Source organism: Manis pentadactyla, chromosome 12 (assembly GCF_030020395.1).
Source record: "Manis pentadactyla isolate mManPen7 chromosome 12, mManPen7.hap1, whole genome shotgun sequence".
NCBI classification, from domain to species: domain Eukaryota; kingdom Metazoa; phylum Chordata; class Mammalia; order Pholidota; family Manidae; genus Manis; species Manis pentadactyla.
In genome coordinates, this window is record NC_080030.1 from 39,524,147 (window position 1) to 39,543,505 (window position 19,359).

The 19,359-nt window shown below is 36.7% G+C and overlaps 1 protein-coding gene across 1 annotated transcript in view; it reads left to right on the forward strand.

Annotated features, from left to right (window-relative positions):
- The first annotated feature begins 681 nt into the window (after window positions 1-681).
- The window catches only part of TFB1M (transcription factor B1, mitochondrial), a 62,338-nt gene continuing 43,660 nt past the window's right edge, over window positions 682-19,359 (forward strand). The window contains exons 1-4 of the mRNA XM_036886736.2: window positions 682-911; window positions 3,585-3,736; window positions 16,364-16,472; window positions 17,851-18,002. Coding sequence (XP_036742631.2) covers window positions 779-911; window positions 3,585-3,736; window positions 16,364-16,472; window positions 17,851-18,002 — 546 coding nt within the window. The 5' untranslated portion in view covers window positions 682-778. The remainder of the gene's footprint in view (window positions 912-3,584; window positions 3,737-16,363; window positions 16,473-17,850; window positions 18,003-19,359) is intronic.

Consider the following 19,359-nt stretch of genomic DNA (forward strand, 5'->3'; position numbering starts at 1 on the left):
GAAGGTTCAAAAACAAGTATTTGATATAAATGAAAACACTTCCTAAAGTACTAAATGAGGCGGTTTTCTCATTGACTGGATACATTTTGAAGAAGAGTTGGCTTCCACTTCTGGCTCTCACTAACAAGCTGTGCTCATAACCCTCTGGACTGCATTCATCTGCTAGATAATTATAAAAGGAAAGGCCACCACTGATTGTGGGCTTCCCACATGCCATGCATTGTGTGCTATGCTCTGAATATGCACACCAGGCCACCTCTCTCATTTAGTGCCTACAATTTTAAGGCAGACATTATGTCCATTTAACAGATGAAAAAAACTAAGGCTGAAAGAAATTAGATACCTGCCACTCGGCACCCGCAGTGACGAAGTTCTAAAAACGTCTAAGGTATTAGGAACGACCAGCTGTCAGGAGAACTGCACCCCTCTACCCATCCTCCGCCCCGCCCCGCCTCACCCGGTTCCTGTCCAGGCCCCGCCTCGCCCCTCCCCTGGGCCCCCGCCCACCAAAAGGAGGCCACGCCCGCAAGACTTCTCCGTCACCCCGGTGTAAGGAGCCAGTGTGCACCCAGCCTGCACCGCGCCTAGAAGGACGTGGCGCATGCGTTCTTGGTGCTCCCTGATTTACAGGCCGTGCTCTTCGCTTCCGGTGGGGTAAATCTGACCAATGAGGTTGGCTCGGGGGCGGGCCCTACTGCTCTCAGGCTCCTCCCCGCCGGGTGCTTAGGGCGCAGCATAACGAGGCCCGCCTGAGCCCTGCACGGCTCCTGGTCGTCTCATGGCTGCGTCTCCGGCGCTCAGCGCTTTCCGCCTCCCGCCGTTGCCCACGATTCGAGAAATCATTAAGTTGTTCAAACTGCGAGCATTGAAGCAGCTATCCCAGAATTTCCTCCTGGACTTGAGGCTGACAGGTGGATGGCTTCTCAGTGCTCCCGGGACGTCTCTCCGGGGTCCCTGCGGGCGTGGGGCGGGGGTCCGGGGTCAGGCTCAGGTGTGCAGCGGGCCTCCGAGGTCCTTCTACCACCTTGTACCAGATCTCCGGAGGCACCCCGCCCAGGAGGCGCGTGGGACGGAACCCCGCGCCCGTCGGGTGTACTGTGGGCCGCGCAGGCAGGTGGTGCGGCCGCCGCGCAAACTCTAGGGAGAAGGGTCCCTGTCGAGGAAGGGCGGTTGTGGGAATTCGAACCTTGGTGTTACCGCCATGAAATGGGCACTGCATGTGCAGACTAGGTTTGCTTTTCATCATGCAGTTTAAACTAGTTACCAGCATTTAAATTAGAACTTGAACTTTTATCAATAACATGTCGAAAAAGTATTATTCGTCATTTAAATGTTTACTTGCTCAGCTTAAGAAATCCTTGAAGGCGCAAATATTCATTAGTAAATAAATACCAAATAAGCCACTATGTTGCTAGTGCTGGAAATGCACTAGGGTTGTGAAGTAGGCATAGCTGTCCTGAAGGAGCTTAAACGTTAGTGGACTTACAGTCCGCTCCTTATTTTATTAAGTCACTTCTTGTGAGGTAAAATTTATGTACAGTAAAATTGGAAGCAAGTTTGAAGTGCACCGTTTGGTAAGTTTGGGCAGATATATACATGCATTTAACCACCACCCCATTTCTTAGTGATGTTCTCTCCTAAACGATGAGATTGCAATAATAAGATGCATTATAAACGTGGCCCTTAGTTCCCTGTTGGAGTACTCACCGTCTTTGAGGTTTTGATACTTCGTTATGTTCAGCCCCTATTCTGAAGCTGAAGCGATCAGTCACACCCAGGAAGTTCATCTTCAGTCAACAGAAATATAGCGCACAAAGCATGAATATAATGTTTTACTTCTTGGACGTGGGGCCTTTACTCTGCCAGTTGCAAGGTGACTGGGTAAAATAGCGTAACTGAGCTTCAGTTTTCTCATCTGTTAATTGGAGGAAGGCCCTACTACAAGAGGTTTTTAAAAGGTTAGCCACCTTGAAAATTCTTTGGTTCTAATGGTAACCAAAACCAGCCTTTCCTACCAGGTATTTGTCAGTAGTCATATAATAGGTAAAAAGCGCCATTCTCGGGACTGAAAATAGGTCTATATTTTAAAAATTCCTTCATACACATTTTCTTGTGTGAGGTTTATTCACCCTCAGGAGCAAATTCCACAATAATTACCTCTTCTATGGGAACCAAAATGAAAGGAGATTAAGATACTTGTCTTGAGTTGGCTCAAGTGGAACCGAACAAGATTGAAACCCAAGCTTAATGAATTGACAGTGTCTCTTTGATACTCATTTGTATTTGAATGCCTGAAAAGTTTGAGGGCGGAGCCTCTGACCTTCCTGCTGTCATAGCGCTCCATTTTTAAAAGTGTGTATGAAATTTACTGCACAATGCTTGTGCTTGTTATCATCTCGGTACCCTCTGAGGGCTATTAGTCTATAGTGGAGGGAGGATTGGGCTTTAGAATTTACACCTGAGCTGGAGTGCCTTCTCTTCCATTTGCCTTTCCATATGCCCTTGCACAAATGAAACGGTAGACAAGGAAACTGAAAAGTTCAGAGAAGTTAAATTGGGACAGTAGTTCTTAGTTAACATGTCATAGGGATTTTTTTATGAGAAAGCATAAAAAGCACAACAAATAAGTAATGGTGAGTGGATGCTGATTTCTTCCCTGAACCCACTAAAAGACAAACTGTTTGCGTTGGTTAAGAAACAGCTTTTGCCTTTAAGCCTACAAAATTAGGTTATAATACCAGAAGCAAAAATGGAGTGTACAATTCAGCGATCGTTGTAAAGAATTGCTGGTATGTTTTCAGTGGCTACGTTTCCACTATTCCAGTGCTTGGATTTTAATATCTGTCCATAAGACCAGCTCATTGAACGTTTTTGCAGAAGTGATGATTGGTTGCAGTGAATGCACAATAATCTGCTTTTCCATCATTTCTAGAGGTTCTGCTAACTTGGAGAATTTGATTAATTAAAAGTTAAATTTTCCCATATCAATTTGCATGTTTGCAGAGCTTAAAAAACCTCCACTGGTAAATTGAACTTTTTCTGGGAAATGACCAAGAAACCAAATTTCTGTGGTCCTGTGGTCTAGGAACTTGTTACTGTTGCCATGATGGCCACCAACTAGATGTTACTAGGTCAAAATGGAGACTTCCAGTGCTTTATGCTTCTGGATTGTTAATTAGCAACATTGGGAACTCTGTGAAACTAGCCTTGCCTATTCAGACATTCGATATTCAACAACTGTAGAGAAATAGTGCAGCTTATTCAGCCAGTTCTCTTTAGGAATTAGTTGGTTTGGCAGAAGAACAGATAGAAAATTCAGTATTGGATAAACTTAGTTAAGGAGATTTGTCATGACAATCCTATTTTTGTTAAGAGACCAGTACAGTTCAATAGTAATGTAGTAGAATATCGAATGGTTACCTATGTTGGTTTAGGTTGAGAGTTAAATAATTGGATAACTATTGTGTATAAAGGATTAGTTAATTGAGTAATGGCTGATAATAACTCATATAGATGATTTTTCTTTCAAGTTCTGTACATTGAAATTTGCCCAGATAATCAACTAAAACATTTCTTTTCTCTAGATAAAATTGTGAGGAAAGCTGGCAATCTGACAAATGCCTATGTTTATGAAGTGGGTCCTGGGCCAGGGGGCATCACAAGATCCATTCTCAATGCCAATGTCGCTGAACTTCTCGTGGTTGAAAAGGATAGCCGATTTATTCCTGGATTACAGGTGAGATACTTAAGTGTCTTTTTTTAGGAGATAAAATCCTAACTGAAGCCTTTAGACCATGATTCTTAAACCCCAGGGGATCTAAGGATTTTATAAACTGCTCAAACTGCAGATCATCAGGTCCTTTTCCAGAGACTCTGTTGCCATAGAAGAGGTCTAGGAATCTGTATTTCTAACAGGCATCCCCACATGGTCTGTCGACCACAGCTTGAATAAACCTACTTTATGCATTGATGATAAACTATTTTGTGTGACCTTTTTTAAAACTAATAGCTGTGCATGTCATGGCCCATCTTTTTCAAAAATAAATAATGCCAATAATGATTCGGTTATTGGCATGACTTCTGAGAACTTCATTTAGATTTAGAAAATCATTCTTACAAGCAAAAGGTGGAGAAGACATGCTTCATTGAGAAACTAATTGTTAAGCTTAGGCATTCGTATAAAAGGATTTTTTAAGTGAAGAAGTGAAGTTGTACCACTATACGTGTAGACTTGAGATGACATTTGAATGAAATACATGAATCTTTAAACCAGTAGGTCCTGTCATTATATGAGAAATATTTGATGGAACTGGGCATGTTGCACCTGGAGAAGAGAAATCTTGAGTTGGGGGATTCATTGCTGCCTGTCCAAGGCTGGTAGAAGAGAGGAAGATTTTCTCTAGAAAACAACTAAAACAAATAGGTAGGAATTGAGGGAGGTAGTATGGATTTAAAATAAGGATGAACTTAGATTTTTTACATGATGGCAAACAGTGAAACAGATTTATCAGAATATTATATTGTAAAGAGACTTCTTCACAGGGGGCACTTAATAGCTTAAGGGCTTTTGAGTCTTCCATAATTCTACAACTTTAAGAAAGCCCTTACCCTTTGGCTCAGATAAGTAGCAATTTATTAGGTGAGTCCAATAGAATAATAAAATTATTCATATTATTACTTTCATGCAAAAGGACAAATTAGTTAAAAATTTACTTTTTTCTTAATTTTTATATATGTATTAGTGGAAAAATGTTTAATTTCTGCAAGAACAGTTTGAGAAAATTTGTTTGGAAATCTAGGGCTTTGTGTACATGCATCTGATTTTTTTTTTTTTTTTAGAGTCCTAGTAATTTTTCTTATTATTTTGCTCTATCCAGTTTTTATGTCTTGAGAAATTATATAATAATTATATATAAGTTTGCCACACTTTATTGACAGAATTGGTTTCAGATTTATAACTTTAGTTGGGATTACTATATGGTACACATTCCTTGATCAAATTTGGAACTCAGTAGTGATTTTTGCATTCAGCTGCTTGCTTCTTCTTCTAAGAACTGCATCTCAGTTGGAGGTGGAGTGGGAATATTATTTTTGCTGGAATCATGGGGTATTAAAAAGAAACTCAATAATACTACATAATTTCCTTCAGGTTTATTCACCTAGCCCTTTCTGGGCATAGGGGATACTCATCTGACATTTTTGCCTTTGAAGGGACTTCTTAACCCTCAATCTTGCTGTCTGTTATGTGTAATTTTTTTGCATTAAGCAAGGAAGTTCATCCATCCTCATTTGCATATCCCCCTCCCTGATCTCAATTAAAGATCTTCAAAGACAGTTTTAAAGACGACTGCACCTTCTCTCCTTAATTATCCTCCCCCCGAAGTACTTGCACTCCTAACCCTTGCATTGTTTTATTTGTCTCATTAGAGTTATCATTGTCTGATGTGTAATCTATATGGTTCTTTTTATTTGTTGTCAATATTACCCCTCTGGAATGTAAATGCCACGAGGGTAGAGATGTTGTCTGTTCTCACTGTATCTCTACATATTAAAGAGTGCCTGGAACATAGCAGGTGTTCAGTAATATCTCACGTGGGAAATAAAAAGGTTGATACCTATCAATGTGTGTATCTGTCTAATAAGCGGACTGTGTCATTTAATAGTGAAAGTGAATAACTGTAGCATTGATGATCAAAAAGTTTTGTGCTCTTCTTTCTAAATATGAAGGTTAATTTCAAGGTAAATTACTCTGCAGGAAATGTATACTTCTTACCTGTTTCTGTAAAAGAAGCAAAATTAATTCTTAGTGTCTTATATGCAGGAAAAGAGGTTGCCTTAAAAAGAAATGTTGGGTACTAAAATATCAAATAGACTTCTTTTTACTGTAAAGAGTGTTTCAATATGTAAAACCACTTTCTTTCAGAGGTACTAAATTAATCATAAAACAGTAAAGGCAGAAGGAGAGTGATCTATTTAAGGATTCCATTTTAGTGATTTCTAAGCTAATAGAATTACCTTTTAAAGAAATTATAATAACTTATAAAATGTCTTCTACCTGAAAGTATATCACTTGTTTCTAAATTCAATTCTTGTAATATTGCTATGAGGCATCCTAGGGGAATGAACATAGTGATATCACACAGGTTTTGCAATCAGCATGTTGTAAAGTAAGAAAATATGGCTAATATGTGAAAGCATTATAGTGTAGTTCTATGGTAAAGAACGTGGACTTCAGCATCAGACTGCCTGGGTTTGACTTCTGGCTCTGCCATTTACTAGTTATATGCCCCTGGGCAGGTAACTGTATCTCTCTATGCCTCAGTTTGCTCCTAGGATTCTTGTGAGGATTAAATGAATGCTTCATACTTAGTAAGTGCTCAATACAATTTTGATATAAATAATCAATTATATTATTTTCCCCATGCTGTGGACACTTCTGTTAATTAAAGATTGATCAGGAGACTGTTGATCTAGAAAGAGGTACAGGAGAAAAGCAATGTTTGTCCTTTGTAGCACTAGAAAATCTATGCTGTGGAAACATTGGGGTTTTCTCCAATTCATCAAACTCGCATCAGACATCAAGGGTTACTTTTTCTTAAAGTTGTAGCATTCTCTTCTAAGTGTACATTTCTAGAACTTTTTTGTTCATTATGTTTTGGTTGTTTATTGTTTTCACATTTTTATGGCTGGGTGGGGTCTCTGTGCCTTGGAGGGCTGTGGGATTTCTCGATAGCCCTCAGGGAGCCGGAGGTCTTGATAAGTTCTGAATTGGAGATAACATCATAAATATGACTCTTCAGATGAGTAGTCTGGAGTGTTCATTTTTTTTCTTGTTTATTTTAATGATTTCATATATTAATAACCATAATATTTATGAAGAGTTTACTGAACTACTTTGCCTTACAGCTTTATTGAGAGAGAATTGATGTTCAGTAAGCCAAACATAATTGAAAGTGTACACATACTGTACACATATTGTAAGTATACAAATTATGGAATTTTGACAAATATTTAATCTCATGAAACCACCACCACAGTCAAGATAATGAATATCCATTAATTCAAGATTTCTTACGTTCCTTTGTAATCCATCCATCCCTCCTCACCTTTTCTATCCTCAGGCAATCACTGATTTGCTTTATGTCACTATAAATTATTTTTAGAATTTTACATAAATGGAATCATACAGTATGTACTCTTTTTGTCCGATGTCTTTTACTAAGCATAATTACTTTGAGACTCATCCATGCTGAGTTGTTTACCAGTAGCTTGCTCCTGTTTATTGCTGACTAGTATTTCATTGTAGGGATTATACCAAATATATTAAATTATTCACCAGTTGGTGGACATTGGGTTGTGTCTACTTTTTGACTATTACACATAAAGCTATTAGAACATTCATATGCAAGTCTTTGTTTGCATATGTACTTTTATTTCTCTCGAGTAAAGAACTATATGTGGAATGTCTGGGTTTTAAGGTAGCTGTATGTTAAACTTTTTACACAACTACCAAACTGTCCTGTACAAGGTGGCTTTCCCATTTAACATTCCCACCAGTTCTGCATGAGACTTCCAGTTGCTCACATGCTTGCACACACTTGATATGGTCAATCTTTCTAATTTTAGTCATCCAAGTAAATATGTAGTAATATATTGTTGTGGTTTTAGTTTGCATTTCCCTAATGAATGATGCATATTGGACATTTTTCATGTGCTTTCCTGCCGTCTGTATATCTTTGGGGAGTGGCTCGTACAAATGATTTTGAGCATTTTTTAGTTGTTTCTTTGTCTTACTGAATTGTAAGAGTTCTTTATATAGTTTAGGTACAAGTATTGTTAGATACATGTTTTGCAGTGCTTTCTCTTCAACTGTGAAGTAATCTTTGTAGATCCTGAGACATTTAACAGTATCTTTTGACAAGTAGAAACTCAGTTTTTATGAAGTACAATTTATAAGTTTTTTCCTTTTAAATTTGATACTTTTTACATCTTATTTTAAAAATCATTGACAAAACTAAACTTAAGAATTTCTCCTATTTCCTTCTAGATGTTACAGTTTTAGCTTTTTCACGTAGGTCTTTGATACATTTTGAGTTAACTTTTGTATACAGTGTGAGATAAGGGTAGAGGTTCATTTTTTTGCACCATTTATTGAAAATATTGCTTCTTCATTGAATTGTCTTAGTACTGTTGTCAAAAGTCAATTAATCTTATATGTGTTGGTCTATTTCTAAGACTTTCAATTCTGTTCCATTGATTTTTAGGTCTGTCTTCACCAATACAGTAATCAATATAATGCTATATTGATTACCATAGCATTATAGCAAGACTTGAGAACAGGTAACGTAAGTTAAGTCTTACAAACTTGTTCTTTTGCAAAATTGTTCTGGCTATTCTAGGTCCTTTGCATTTCCATGTAATCAGATTATCAGTTAGTATTTTTTTCTAAATGCCTGATAGGATTTTGATTGAGATTGGATTAAAACTATAGATTGCATTGAGAAGAATTAGCATCTTTATGATGTAGTATTCTGATCTAACATGGTTTCCTCTAATTTGTTTAGGTTTTTTCTAATTGCTCTTGGCAGTGTTTTATAGTTCTAAGTATGCAAGTCTTGCACATTTACCCCTATTTTATATTTTTTGATGCTGTTATACATGGTACTGGTTTTGATTTCAATTTCCAATTGTTGCTGCTATGCAGAAGTGCCATTTATTTTTTACATTGACTTGTATCCTGCAGCCTTGCTATGCTCACATATTAGTGGCGATTTTGTTAGATTCCTTGGGATTTTCTGAATATACTATCATTTCATGTGGAAATAAAGACAATTTTACCTCCTTCATTCCCATTTATTTGCCTCTATTTATTCTTGTCTTATTGCACTGGCTAGGACCTCCAGTACAATGTTGAATAGAGGTAATAGGAGTAGACATCTTGCCTGTCCCTGATCTCAGGAGGAATGCCTTCAGACTTTCACCACTGAGTATGATGTTAGTTGTAGGTTTTTCCTAGATCTCCTTTTCCAGGTTGAGAAGGACACTTTTGTTTCTGGTTTTTGTTTCTAGTTTAAAAAATAACAGTATTGTTATTTTTTTAAATAATGGATGTTGGATTTGCAGAAATGCTTTTTCTCTGTTTATTGAGATAATCATGTGGCTTTTTTTGTTTAAGTTGTTAATATGGTGAATTTTTTTCTGTTGGTAAACAGACTATCTATAGAATCTATAGTGATGTCATCTCTCTCACTCCTGATATTGGTCATTTGTATGTCTCTTTTTTTCCTTTTCAGTCTAGCTACAGATTGTTTAACTTTATTGATATGCTCAAAAACAAACCAAAGCTCTTGATAATGATTTTTTTAATTGATTTCTGCTCTGAAATCTGTTACTGTTCTTCCTTCTGCTTACTTTAGGTTTAATTTATTCTTCTTCCTATAGTTTTTTTTTAAGTGGAAACTGAGGTCTTTTCTTTGAGGCCTTTCTTATTTTCTCAAAGGTGTTTAATGCTGTAAATTTCTCTCTCATACAGCTTTATTAGAATCTCACAAATTTTGGTATGTTGTGTTTTCATTTTTATTCCATTCAATTTCTTTTTCTTAAAAATGTTTTTTGAGATATTAGATTTAAATAAAGACTTCAAAGAAGTTCAGAAGTTCCACACAAACTTTCAGCTCCAATATTCCTTTTAATTTCTTATTTGACTTGTGGGTTATTTAGAAGTGTATTATTTAGTTTTCATATTTTGGGGTTTTCCACATTACCTTTCTGTTACTAACTTTTAACTTAATTCCATGTGATCAGAGAACATACTTTGCATGACTTTTATCATTTTAAATTCAGACTTGTTTTATGGCATGGAATATGATCTATGTTGGTAAATGTTCTTTAATGTACATGAAAATAATATACATTCTGCTGAAAAGTGTATCTTATCCTGTAAAAATAAGCATTCTGGTGGAAAGAATATGTATTCTGCTATTGTTGAATGGAGCGTAAATTTCATTTAGGTCAAGTTGGTGGTCTTCAAGTCTTTTACATCCATAGTGGTTTTATATCTATCTGTCATTTTTTAGAGAAGGAGATTGGAATCTCCAACTCCCATTGCAGATTTTCCTGTCTTTCCTTCCAATTTTGTCAATTTTTGTTTCCTTTACTTTGCAACACTCTTATTAAATGCACAAACATTTGGGATTGTTATATCTTGGTGATGAGTTGGCTCCTTCGTTGTTATGAAATGATGTTCATGATCATGGGTGATATTCTATCTGCTGAAATCTACTTTTATAATTAATATAGCTGTTTCAGCTTCCTTTTAATTAGTGTTAGAATGGTATATCTTTTTCCATCCTTTTTATCTATTTTTGTCTTTATATTTAAAGCAGGTTTCTCATAGGCAGTATATAGTTGACTCTTGCTTTTTTCCCCACTAATCTGCCCATTTCTGTCTTGTGTATTAGTTTTCTATTGCTGCTATAACAAATAACCACAGCTTAGTAGCTTAAGATGACACAAACTTACTCTCTTACTGTTCTGGGCATCAGAAGTCTAAATCAAGGTCAATAGGACTGCATTCCTTCTGGGGGCTTCAGGGGAGAATCTGTTACCTTGTCTTTTTCAGCTTCTAGAGGTCAGTTGGATTCATTAGCTAGTGGACCTCTTGCTTCTACATCTCCTATTATTGGCTATAATCTTCCTGCCTCTCTCTTAGAAGGACCTTTGTGATTACATTGAGCCCACCCAGGTAGTCTAGATAGTCCCTACATTTCAAGATCTTTATCACATCTGCAAAATCTTTTATCATGTAAGGTAACATATGGATTATCATATAAGGTTCTATGGATTATGACATGGACCTCTTTGTAGGGCCAGTATTCAGCCTACTGCAGTTTATTATCTACACATCTTTGTTTTGTTATTTTAGTGGTTTATTGAAGACATATAGTATATATCTTTAGCATCCCAATCTATCTTCAAGTAGTATTATACCACTTCATGGCTAGCATATAAATCTTACAGTAGTATACTTACATCTCCCCCTGCCAGGCCTTTGTACTATTGTCCTCATACATCTTACTTCTCCGTAAACACAATAAAATGTTATTTTTGTCTTAAAAGTCAATTCTATGTTTAAGAAATTTAAATAATAAGAAACAATTCTTACTTATTTACTTATATGGTTACTACTGAGCATGCTCCTCATCATTTTTTCATTTAGTATGATTTTCTTTCTACCTAAAAGACCTCCTGTAACATTTCTTGTAGTGTGGAGCTGCTGGAGATGAATATTTCAGCATTTGTATTTCTGAAAAAGTATTATATTTTGCCTTCATTTTTGAAATACATTCTGGCAGCTATTTTAATTTACTCTAAAAATGTTACTCTACTGTCTTCTCACTTGCATTGCTTCTGACAAGATATCTGCTGTCATCCTTACCTTTGCTCCTCTTTTTTCTCTGGCTGTGTTTAAGATTTTCTCCTTATCACTGCTTTTGAACAGTTTCATAATGATGTGCCTTGATGTTGGTTTCTTCATGTTTATTGTGCATGGGGCCCACTGAGCTTCTTGGATCAGCAGATTTTCTTGCATTTCCTGTTGTTTAATGTCTAAAATTGTTGTTCCATTTTTTTTGTCCATATTTTATTAGTTTAAGGCAGGAGACTATATCTCATACAGCGTACTCCATCTTGGCCAGAGTAAGCAGCCCTAGGAGTCTTAACCATTGTGTGCTTATTGATGAAATTTTAGAGATAGTATGTTGTGATTATTGTTAGCATTGCCTCTGGGTTTTATAATAGATAAACAGAGTAATTATTTCTACTTGATAGGCAAAGCAGAAAGTTCATGAGACTGAGTAAATAAGCCAGTGTTCACATCAAAGATACGGCCCTTACTAGTTTTGTGACCTTGAGTTTGCTGTTGAACCTTTTTAGCTTCAGCTTTCTCATCTGTGGCATGGGAATAATAGTTATCTTTTGTGGTTATTGGAAGGATAGATAGAAGTATATGTTAAGAGCCTGGCATATTGCCAGTAGCCAATAAATGGTTGCTATTATAATTATTCCCGCTCCCTGTCATCCTGTAAAGGGACATATAAAGCAATTTAGTTATCCCAGCAAAAGAACCTGTTTTAAATGAGAGATGATACAAATTTGAAATTCTTTTCTCTCTAACAAACTTTTTAAGAAGGTAGATTGCCTGACTTTCTGTTGTGACATGATACATATTTTATACACATAACTCACTTGATAGTTAATCATAACATAGACAAATAAGCAGAAGATGGCTTACAGCCAAAGTTATTTTCTAGTCCACTACAAATCAGAAAACTACGGAGATCAGTACTAGAAGCAGGTCCACTGACAGCAGCAAGAAGTAACAGTTACTAGTTTGGCAGAAAAGCTATAAAAAGCAAACATAAAAACTGAAATAAGCACTTGTAAGGGATCATAACCATTGAGGCCATTACTCTGTAGGCAACAATGACAACCCAAGTCATCAAGGAAAGGGTAAAATTGGGTTCAATGTTCTGGCTTAAGGGAGAGAATTGTGCAAGATAGTTTAGAAAGATTTCCATTTTTAAGTTTTCTTTTGAAAAAATGTTAACACTAAAAGGAGTAAATATTGGTTAAATGGAAAATTACTAAATTGAACATTAATTTCTTGATGAGGCTGAGTAAACAAATTTCTACTCTACATGTTCTGGACCTGTTAAGAAAACAAAGCAAGGTGACTTTTTGAAATCATGCTATATATCATTTTCACCCTAAAAAAAATGTCTATTGTAACATTATCTTAAAATTTCCTCTGATTTTAGCATTAGTCATTTCTATGTGTTATAAGAAAAAAATTTTTATTTTCACCTGTCATATTCCATATTAGGATTCTTTCATCCTCATATAATTTGCCTAACAGTTTTGCTAATTTCAGCAAAACAGCACTTATTTCAACAGTGTTTGGATTCCTACTAAGTGGTAGATCAGGGAGAAGGTAGTACCACCAGGCTGTGTAATGAATGCTCTGGTTCACTGCTGGCTGCTGGCTTCTGTGATCCCCTCACCATGAGAAGATGGCATAAAACATACAAACTGGCTGTTAGATATAGTTCTGTGTTCTCAAGGAATTTATAATTATACTTGAGTCCCAAGAATGCAGAAATTCTTTCCTCATCAAATTAGATCACGAATAAATGACTTCCGTAGACCATGGTTACTTGCCCCGCCCCCACAGAAAAGTGTTCACTAAGACCTTGACTTGTTACTAGGGAGATACTTTTAGGTGACCATATGAAGAATACTTCGGCATTTGTGCTCTCATTTTTATTAAAGGCATTCTCCATTATTTTGTCTCATGTACCCTTTACAAAACTTAGTATCAGGATAAAAACATTTTCTTTCTTGAAGACTTTGTATAGTTACTTGCAACAGAGAGTAAGAATTACATAGCTCAGTATATAAATCATGAGAGCTAATATCTTTAGGATTGTTAGCTCTCAGAATTTACAACTATGCTTCTCCTTTCCATGTTTGGCTTTCTATTTCTTCTTTTACAGCCTTATCTAATGAATGCCTTTTACTCTAAATTGACTTACATCTCATTTTGGAAGACTATAGGATTGAAAACTAAAATAAAATTGATAGAATCGTTTAAGAATGTCTGTAAAAATACTCATTTATCATAATCAAATGCTTACATTCATAGTCGGCTGTGCCTTAGAGCACATCATGAGGTAACATCTCCAGGGTTTTGAAGTGTAATGCACCAGTGTTTTTCTTGAAGGGCTATAATAGTGATCTTTCCCACTCCTCCACCATTCCCCAAATACCATTATGATAATAAAAACACCTTTGTGAGTGGTTGGCTATAAGATCTGTGTGTTATTGCTAAATATCGTTACGTGTTTAAATGGCTCTTGTCTGTAATCATACTGTCATGTTAGTTTGTAGAGCATTTCTTCCCCCATGAGTACCTCAGGGCCTCCATGTGCAACTGTGAACACCAGCATTCCTTCCTCCTTCAGTGGGGAGTCAGAGAGCGGAAGATGAAGTAAGTCTTCTTGGAGTTAGACCTTTTAAAGGATGGAAGGATTTGGTTTGTCATTGACTGAGACTTAAGCCTAAAGGGGAATTCTAAAGAAATGGAATAGAAATGCAATTTTAAACCTAGAAAAGGAAGGTTAATGTGTATTGTATCAGTTTTCTGGTATACAGCTCTGTGTCAGTGTGGGAAAAATTAATATTTCAAACATGGTTATCAGAGCATGTAAGCTGATGCCAAAGAGCCAAGTTTACATTGTTTTGTTTCATTTTAGTCTTAATTACTAATTGATTAATTACTTTCTATATATTGACATCAGGAAACACAAGCTTTAAGCTCTGCCTCTTTGTTTTTGGCATGTTAATTTGTTTTGTTTTAATTATATGAAGCATAATTATAGAAAAATATTCTAATGTTCTTCACTGACAGTAAATGATATTGTTAAATATAGTGTTTTTATATGGTAAGAGCTTGTCCCATAGGGAGCAATCTCATTTTTTATTTATGTTATAGTAAGGTTATTATTATTTTCTAAGACTTATTGTCTGAAATACATCAGATTAAATTTTAGCAAATCATGGTAATTTAAAGTAACTCATAAGTACATGAATGTCAGAGGTATACAATTATTTTTATTAAAATATCATGGCTAAAAATGCCCAACTAGATGATTCCCAAACTTAAAAAGTTTAGCTTCTTTTAACATAGGCATTTCAGCTATGTATTTCTGAAGCATTTCTCCTGCCTGATTTATCAGTGAATAATCTTTGCAAGTTTCTTGATCTTACAGATTTTGAGAGCACAAAATCTCACAGGCTAGGAGAGGAGGTCCCCCGCTTCACAGAAAACTGAATGCAGTTTGGTCATTCACTTACTCATTCACTTCTCACATATATAAGAAGCACCTACTGTGTATTGCTGGAGCTGCAGGGGGCATTAAGGTAGATAAGAAAACAAAGAAAACAGGTACTGTTCTTAAGGAGTGTATGCTGTTACAGAGAAAGAGAAGCTATGTGTTGTGATCACGGTGCAGTGTGTCCAGTGCTGGGAAGAAGCATATGCGAGGCAGTGCTGACCCAAGGGCAGGAGTGATCTCCGGGGACCTTGGCCCAAGTACAAGGGCAGGAGTGATCAACGGGAACCTTGGCCCAAGTCTCCTTGCTGGCCTCTCTGATGCTTTTTTCATCCTTCCTGTCAGCTGCCTGTGTTGGGCACGGGGAAAGTTAGGAGAGAAACGCAGCTTTGACTGAGCCAGAGAGGCAAGACCGAGGCATGTTCAGGGCAGAGTTCCCTGGATGGGAGCCCAGGGTGCCTGAGCTCCTGAGCTGAGACTGGAGATGGGAGAGAGGGTTGGCCTTTCCCTTTGTAATCTACTTTAGTGGTGATGTTTGTTCTCACTGATTATATTCACTCCGGCATTATAAGCCTTATAAGCTCAGGGACTGCATCTGTTTGTTCTTTTACCAAGGACTTCAACAGTCAAGTTTTGTGTTGGGTACAGGGGCACTTAACACAGTAGATTTATAGATGGCTTAGCTATAACGCTCTTTATAGCTAGGCGCCAATGCTGTAGTACTGTGAGAGCATTTCTGAAGGCTGGTGCTAAGGGGAACGAAATGTGGAAAAATAAAGAAAAAGGTGCTTTTTTCTCTTTTCTTTCTTTATATTCAGAAAGACTGAAGGAAGAGGAAAGAAGGTAAATGATTGAAAGGTAGAAAGAATCTGGGAGGTAGCTATTGTTAAAACATGCAGGATAATTCATTAGGTGGATCAAGAAATATTAAAATAAGGGATACTCTGGTCAGGGGAGTGTCTCAGAGTGCCCTAGCAGCTTGTCAATGACAAATGGCTTTGTACTTGGTTTGACTCTACCTGCAGATTAAGTCAAAGATCTTGGTAATATGTAGTATTCTCTGTATATTTAGGCTATAAAGATTTAGTTGAATTAAGCTCATCTTTTGTATGACATACTCCCAGTAATTCTCAGTATTTCATTATAATGTCTTTAGTCTTTAATTTAAAATCTTACAGAGATGAGTTTTTGCTAAATTGATTTAGAAATACAAGTCATTCTGTGGGTCAAAATTAAAATATATGCTGCTGTTACACTGTTACCTGTTACTGTCACCAGTCATTCCTGTGTTAAAAGTGAAACACCACCATTGTCTACTACAGTGGACATGGTGACTGTTAGTTTGTTAATGACACTCTTAGTCTCTAGCTTTTCAGATTGATTTAATAATACACAGATTTGAAGTAAGAAAAAGTTAGTTTCATTATTCCCAAAGCATATGAGCTCATTTTATTGCTCTTTTTGTAAACTAGATGCTTTCTGATGCCGCCCCCGGAAAACTGAGAATTGTTCATGGAGATGTGTTGACATATAAGATAGAAAGAGCTTTTCCACAAAGTCTTAAAAAAAAGTGGGAGGATGGTAAGTGACTTTGGGGTGGTTTTTCTTTTGTAATTACTTACATTATAAATGTATTATTTATTATGGATTATAAATGCCTTATTATATATTCATTTTAAAAATTATCTGAATAGAATTAAATATGTAAAGTGCATTGTATTTTTTTTTCTGCTTTTCTACTTTTTTCCAAAATCTGAAATGTAATTAAAATTAAAATCCAATATAAAATCTTTTTCTTAATTCCAGTTTATTTGTGACATATTTTTTTAATGTTTTGGGTTCTGTTCAAATAAACATGTTGTTTTATGATACCATATAAGGATGGGGTGAAGTACGAGGTGTTACTTTTCCACATGGTGATAAAAGAGGTGTTTATTAAACCAAGCCACATGCAAGCCTTTTTTTTAAACCTTATTCCCATTGTCTTCCACATTCAGTGACCCACCTGGGCACTCCCCATTCATGGCAGTGTTGACTAGGGATGGGCCAGCTCTTTGGAATACTTTTATGAGTAGGGTGTGTTACTTTCTATAAAACCCCTCAGAACAAAGGTGGCATGACTTTGGTGTACCCCATCCAGCTGTTACCATGCCTCTGGCCTCTCCACAGCCACACTCCTTCACAGAGGCAGGTGTTCTTCGTCTCCATCTTCCAACTTGTCATTTTCTTCTCAGCACACTGCCTTCAGGCTTCCGCCCCTGCCCCAGCCACCCTGGAGTCACAGGGACCCGTAATTGTCTGCTTCAGACTGTATCTGACTGAATTTTCTGACACTCATTTGACTGTCACCTACTCTCTTCTGGAAGATTCTCTGTTCCTGTCTTCCCTGTACTGGGCCCTCCTGTATTTTCTTTTACATTGCTTTGAGCTTACCCTACCTGTTCTTTAGTGCTGGCTTTATGTGCTGGTTCTGAGATTTTCCTTTTTGTGCATCTTCTCTTATGCTAAAAATTTGCCTGGATCACTCCACTCCTGTGATTTCTCTTACCATCAGTATATTGTGGGCACTTACATATTTATATCCAGCTTCTAAGTGCTTCCTGGCATCTGACCCTCTTCCAGCTTCATCTGGGTGCTCCAGAGGCACTTTAACCTTCTATATCCAAAGAAAATTATCTTTTTCCTCAAACTAAGTCTTTTTCATATTTTTCCTAAGCCAAAAACCTGTGGATTCTGACCAAACACTAACTAGGTAGAATTTTTTCCTTAAGATTTAAAACTCATTGTGAGAAAACATTGCTTTTGAAGAATAAATGGACTGAAAAACACTCAGCCATATCTTTTTATATATTTTTGTTTGATACTATTAATATCCGGTTTGCTTTTACTCTTAAACTAAAATCGTATTCAGAATATGCTGGTGAAGTCACTTAAAGTTGTTTTTTCTCCTGCCAACCAGATCCTCCAAATATACATATTATTGGAAATCTGCCTTTTAGTGTATCAACCCCTCTGATTATCAAGTGGCTGGAAAATGTATCTTGTCGCGATGGACCTTTTGCTTATGGCAGAACCCAGATGACACTGACTTTTCAAAAGGAAGTGGCAGAGGTAAGATCTTTTTCTGGCTATTTTAACACAGATCAAATTCCAAAACAAAATAATCGTGCATTTTTAGTTATTTTCTAATACTCCATTGCACACAGACAGACCAAATAGCTCAACCAAAAGTTTAAACATGGATGATGATGGAAACGTTCAACTAGAGAACTTGAATGATGTGCTGTCAGCCAAGAAGGTGGTGTGGTAACTACAGAGACACAAAGGCCATAAAACAATTAGAGAAGGAGGAAACCTGTGGATGTTGGTGATACATGAAACAGGGATTGGTATGTGATAGGTTAACATTGGTGTGTTGAACTTCATAGGGTGACAGTTAAAGAATGTGATAATCAGTTTAGACCTGCAAAGGGGAAGGAGGTTGGTGTCTCTTATTCAGTCTGTAGACCTCACCTAATCCCCTACCTCCGCTCTGCCTGCTGTGCCTGCAGAGTGTGCCAAGAAAGGAGGTTCCCTAGAAAGCAAAACTGTAGGGGAGTGAGGGTAGTCTTTGAGCCACAGAGGCTTAAGGAGAACGTCTGAAGACTGTGAGTATTTAAAATATTTTTTCATTATGACATATAAATACAAGAGAGTATATAACATATATGTATGGCTTAAAGGAAAGAACACCTGAATCCCACCACCCAAGTTAGTTATTAAATTATCAACATCTTTGGCACCCTCTTGTATGTCTTATTTTGTCTGTATCTCCTGTCCCCTACCTATTACTAAGGTGATCAGTACCATGAATTTGGGACTTACTATTCCCTTCATGATTTATCACATACATTCTTATCTGTATAATTAATATACTTTAGTTTGTCCATTTTTGAACTTCATACAAATAGGTTAATACTTAGTTTATGAGTATATTATCAGAATTTTATTTCTTAAATCCATCCCTTTCTCTTTACCCATGTTCCCTTTTAGAGCAGTTGTTCTCATCTGGGACAGTTTTGTCCCCCCTCCCACTCACCCCTGCCCTGGGACATTTGGCAAGGTCTGGAGACATTTTTTCTTTCAGTGTACAATTTAGTGGCATTTAGTACATTTACGCTGTTGCGCAACCATCATTTCTACCTAGTTCCATAAAATATTTAATGCATACCTTTTGAAAGCTGTATGAAAGCGAAGATTTCTTGGGTGATTCAGAAGAAATTTGTCATCTTTTTCTTTTTAATTCTCCAACCAATTTATTGACTTTCACAATTGTAAATTTTTTAACTATATGAATATTTTTTCACTTGTTCTTTATTTGTCTATGTGGTGCTGATAAAATACCAGCTGTTACTTATAGAATGCCTACTATATGCTGGACACTTTTTCTTTGACCTCAGAACAACCTAATGAAATAGGTATTAATTTT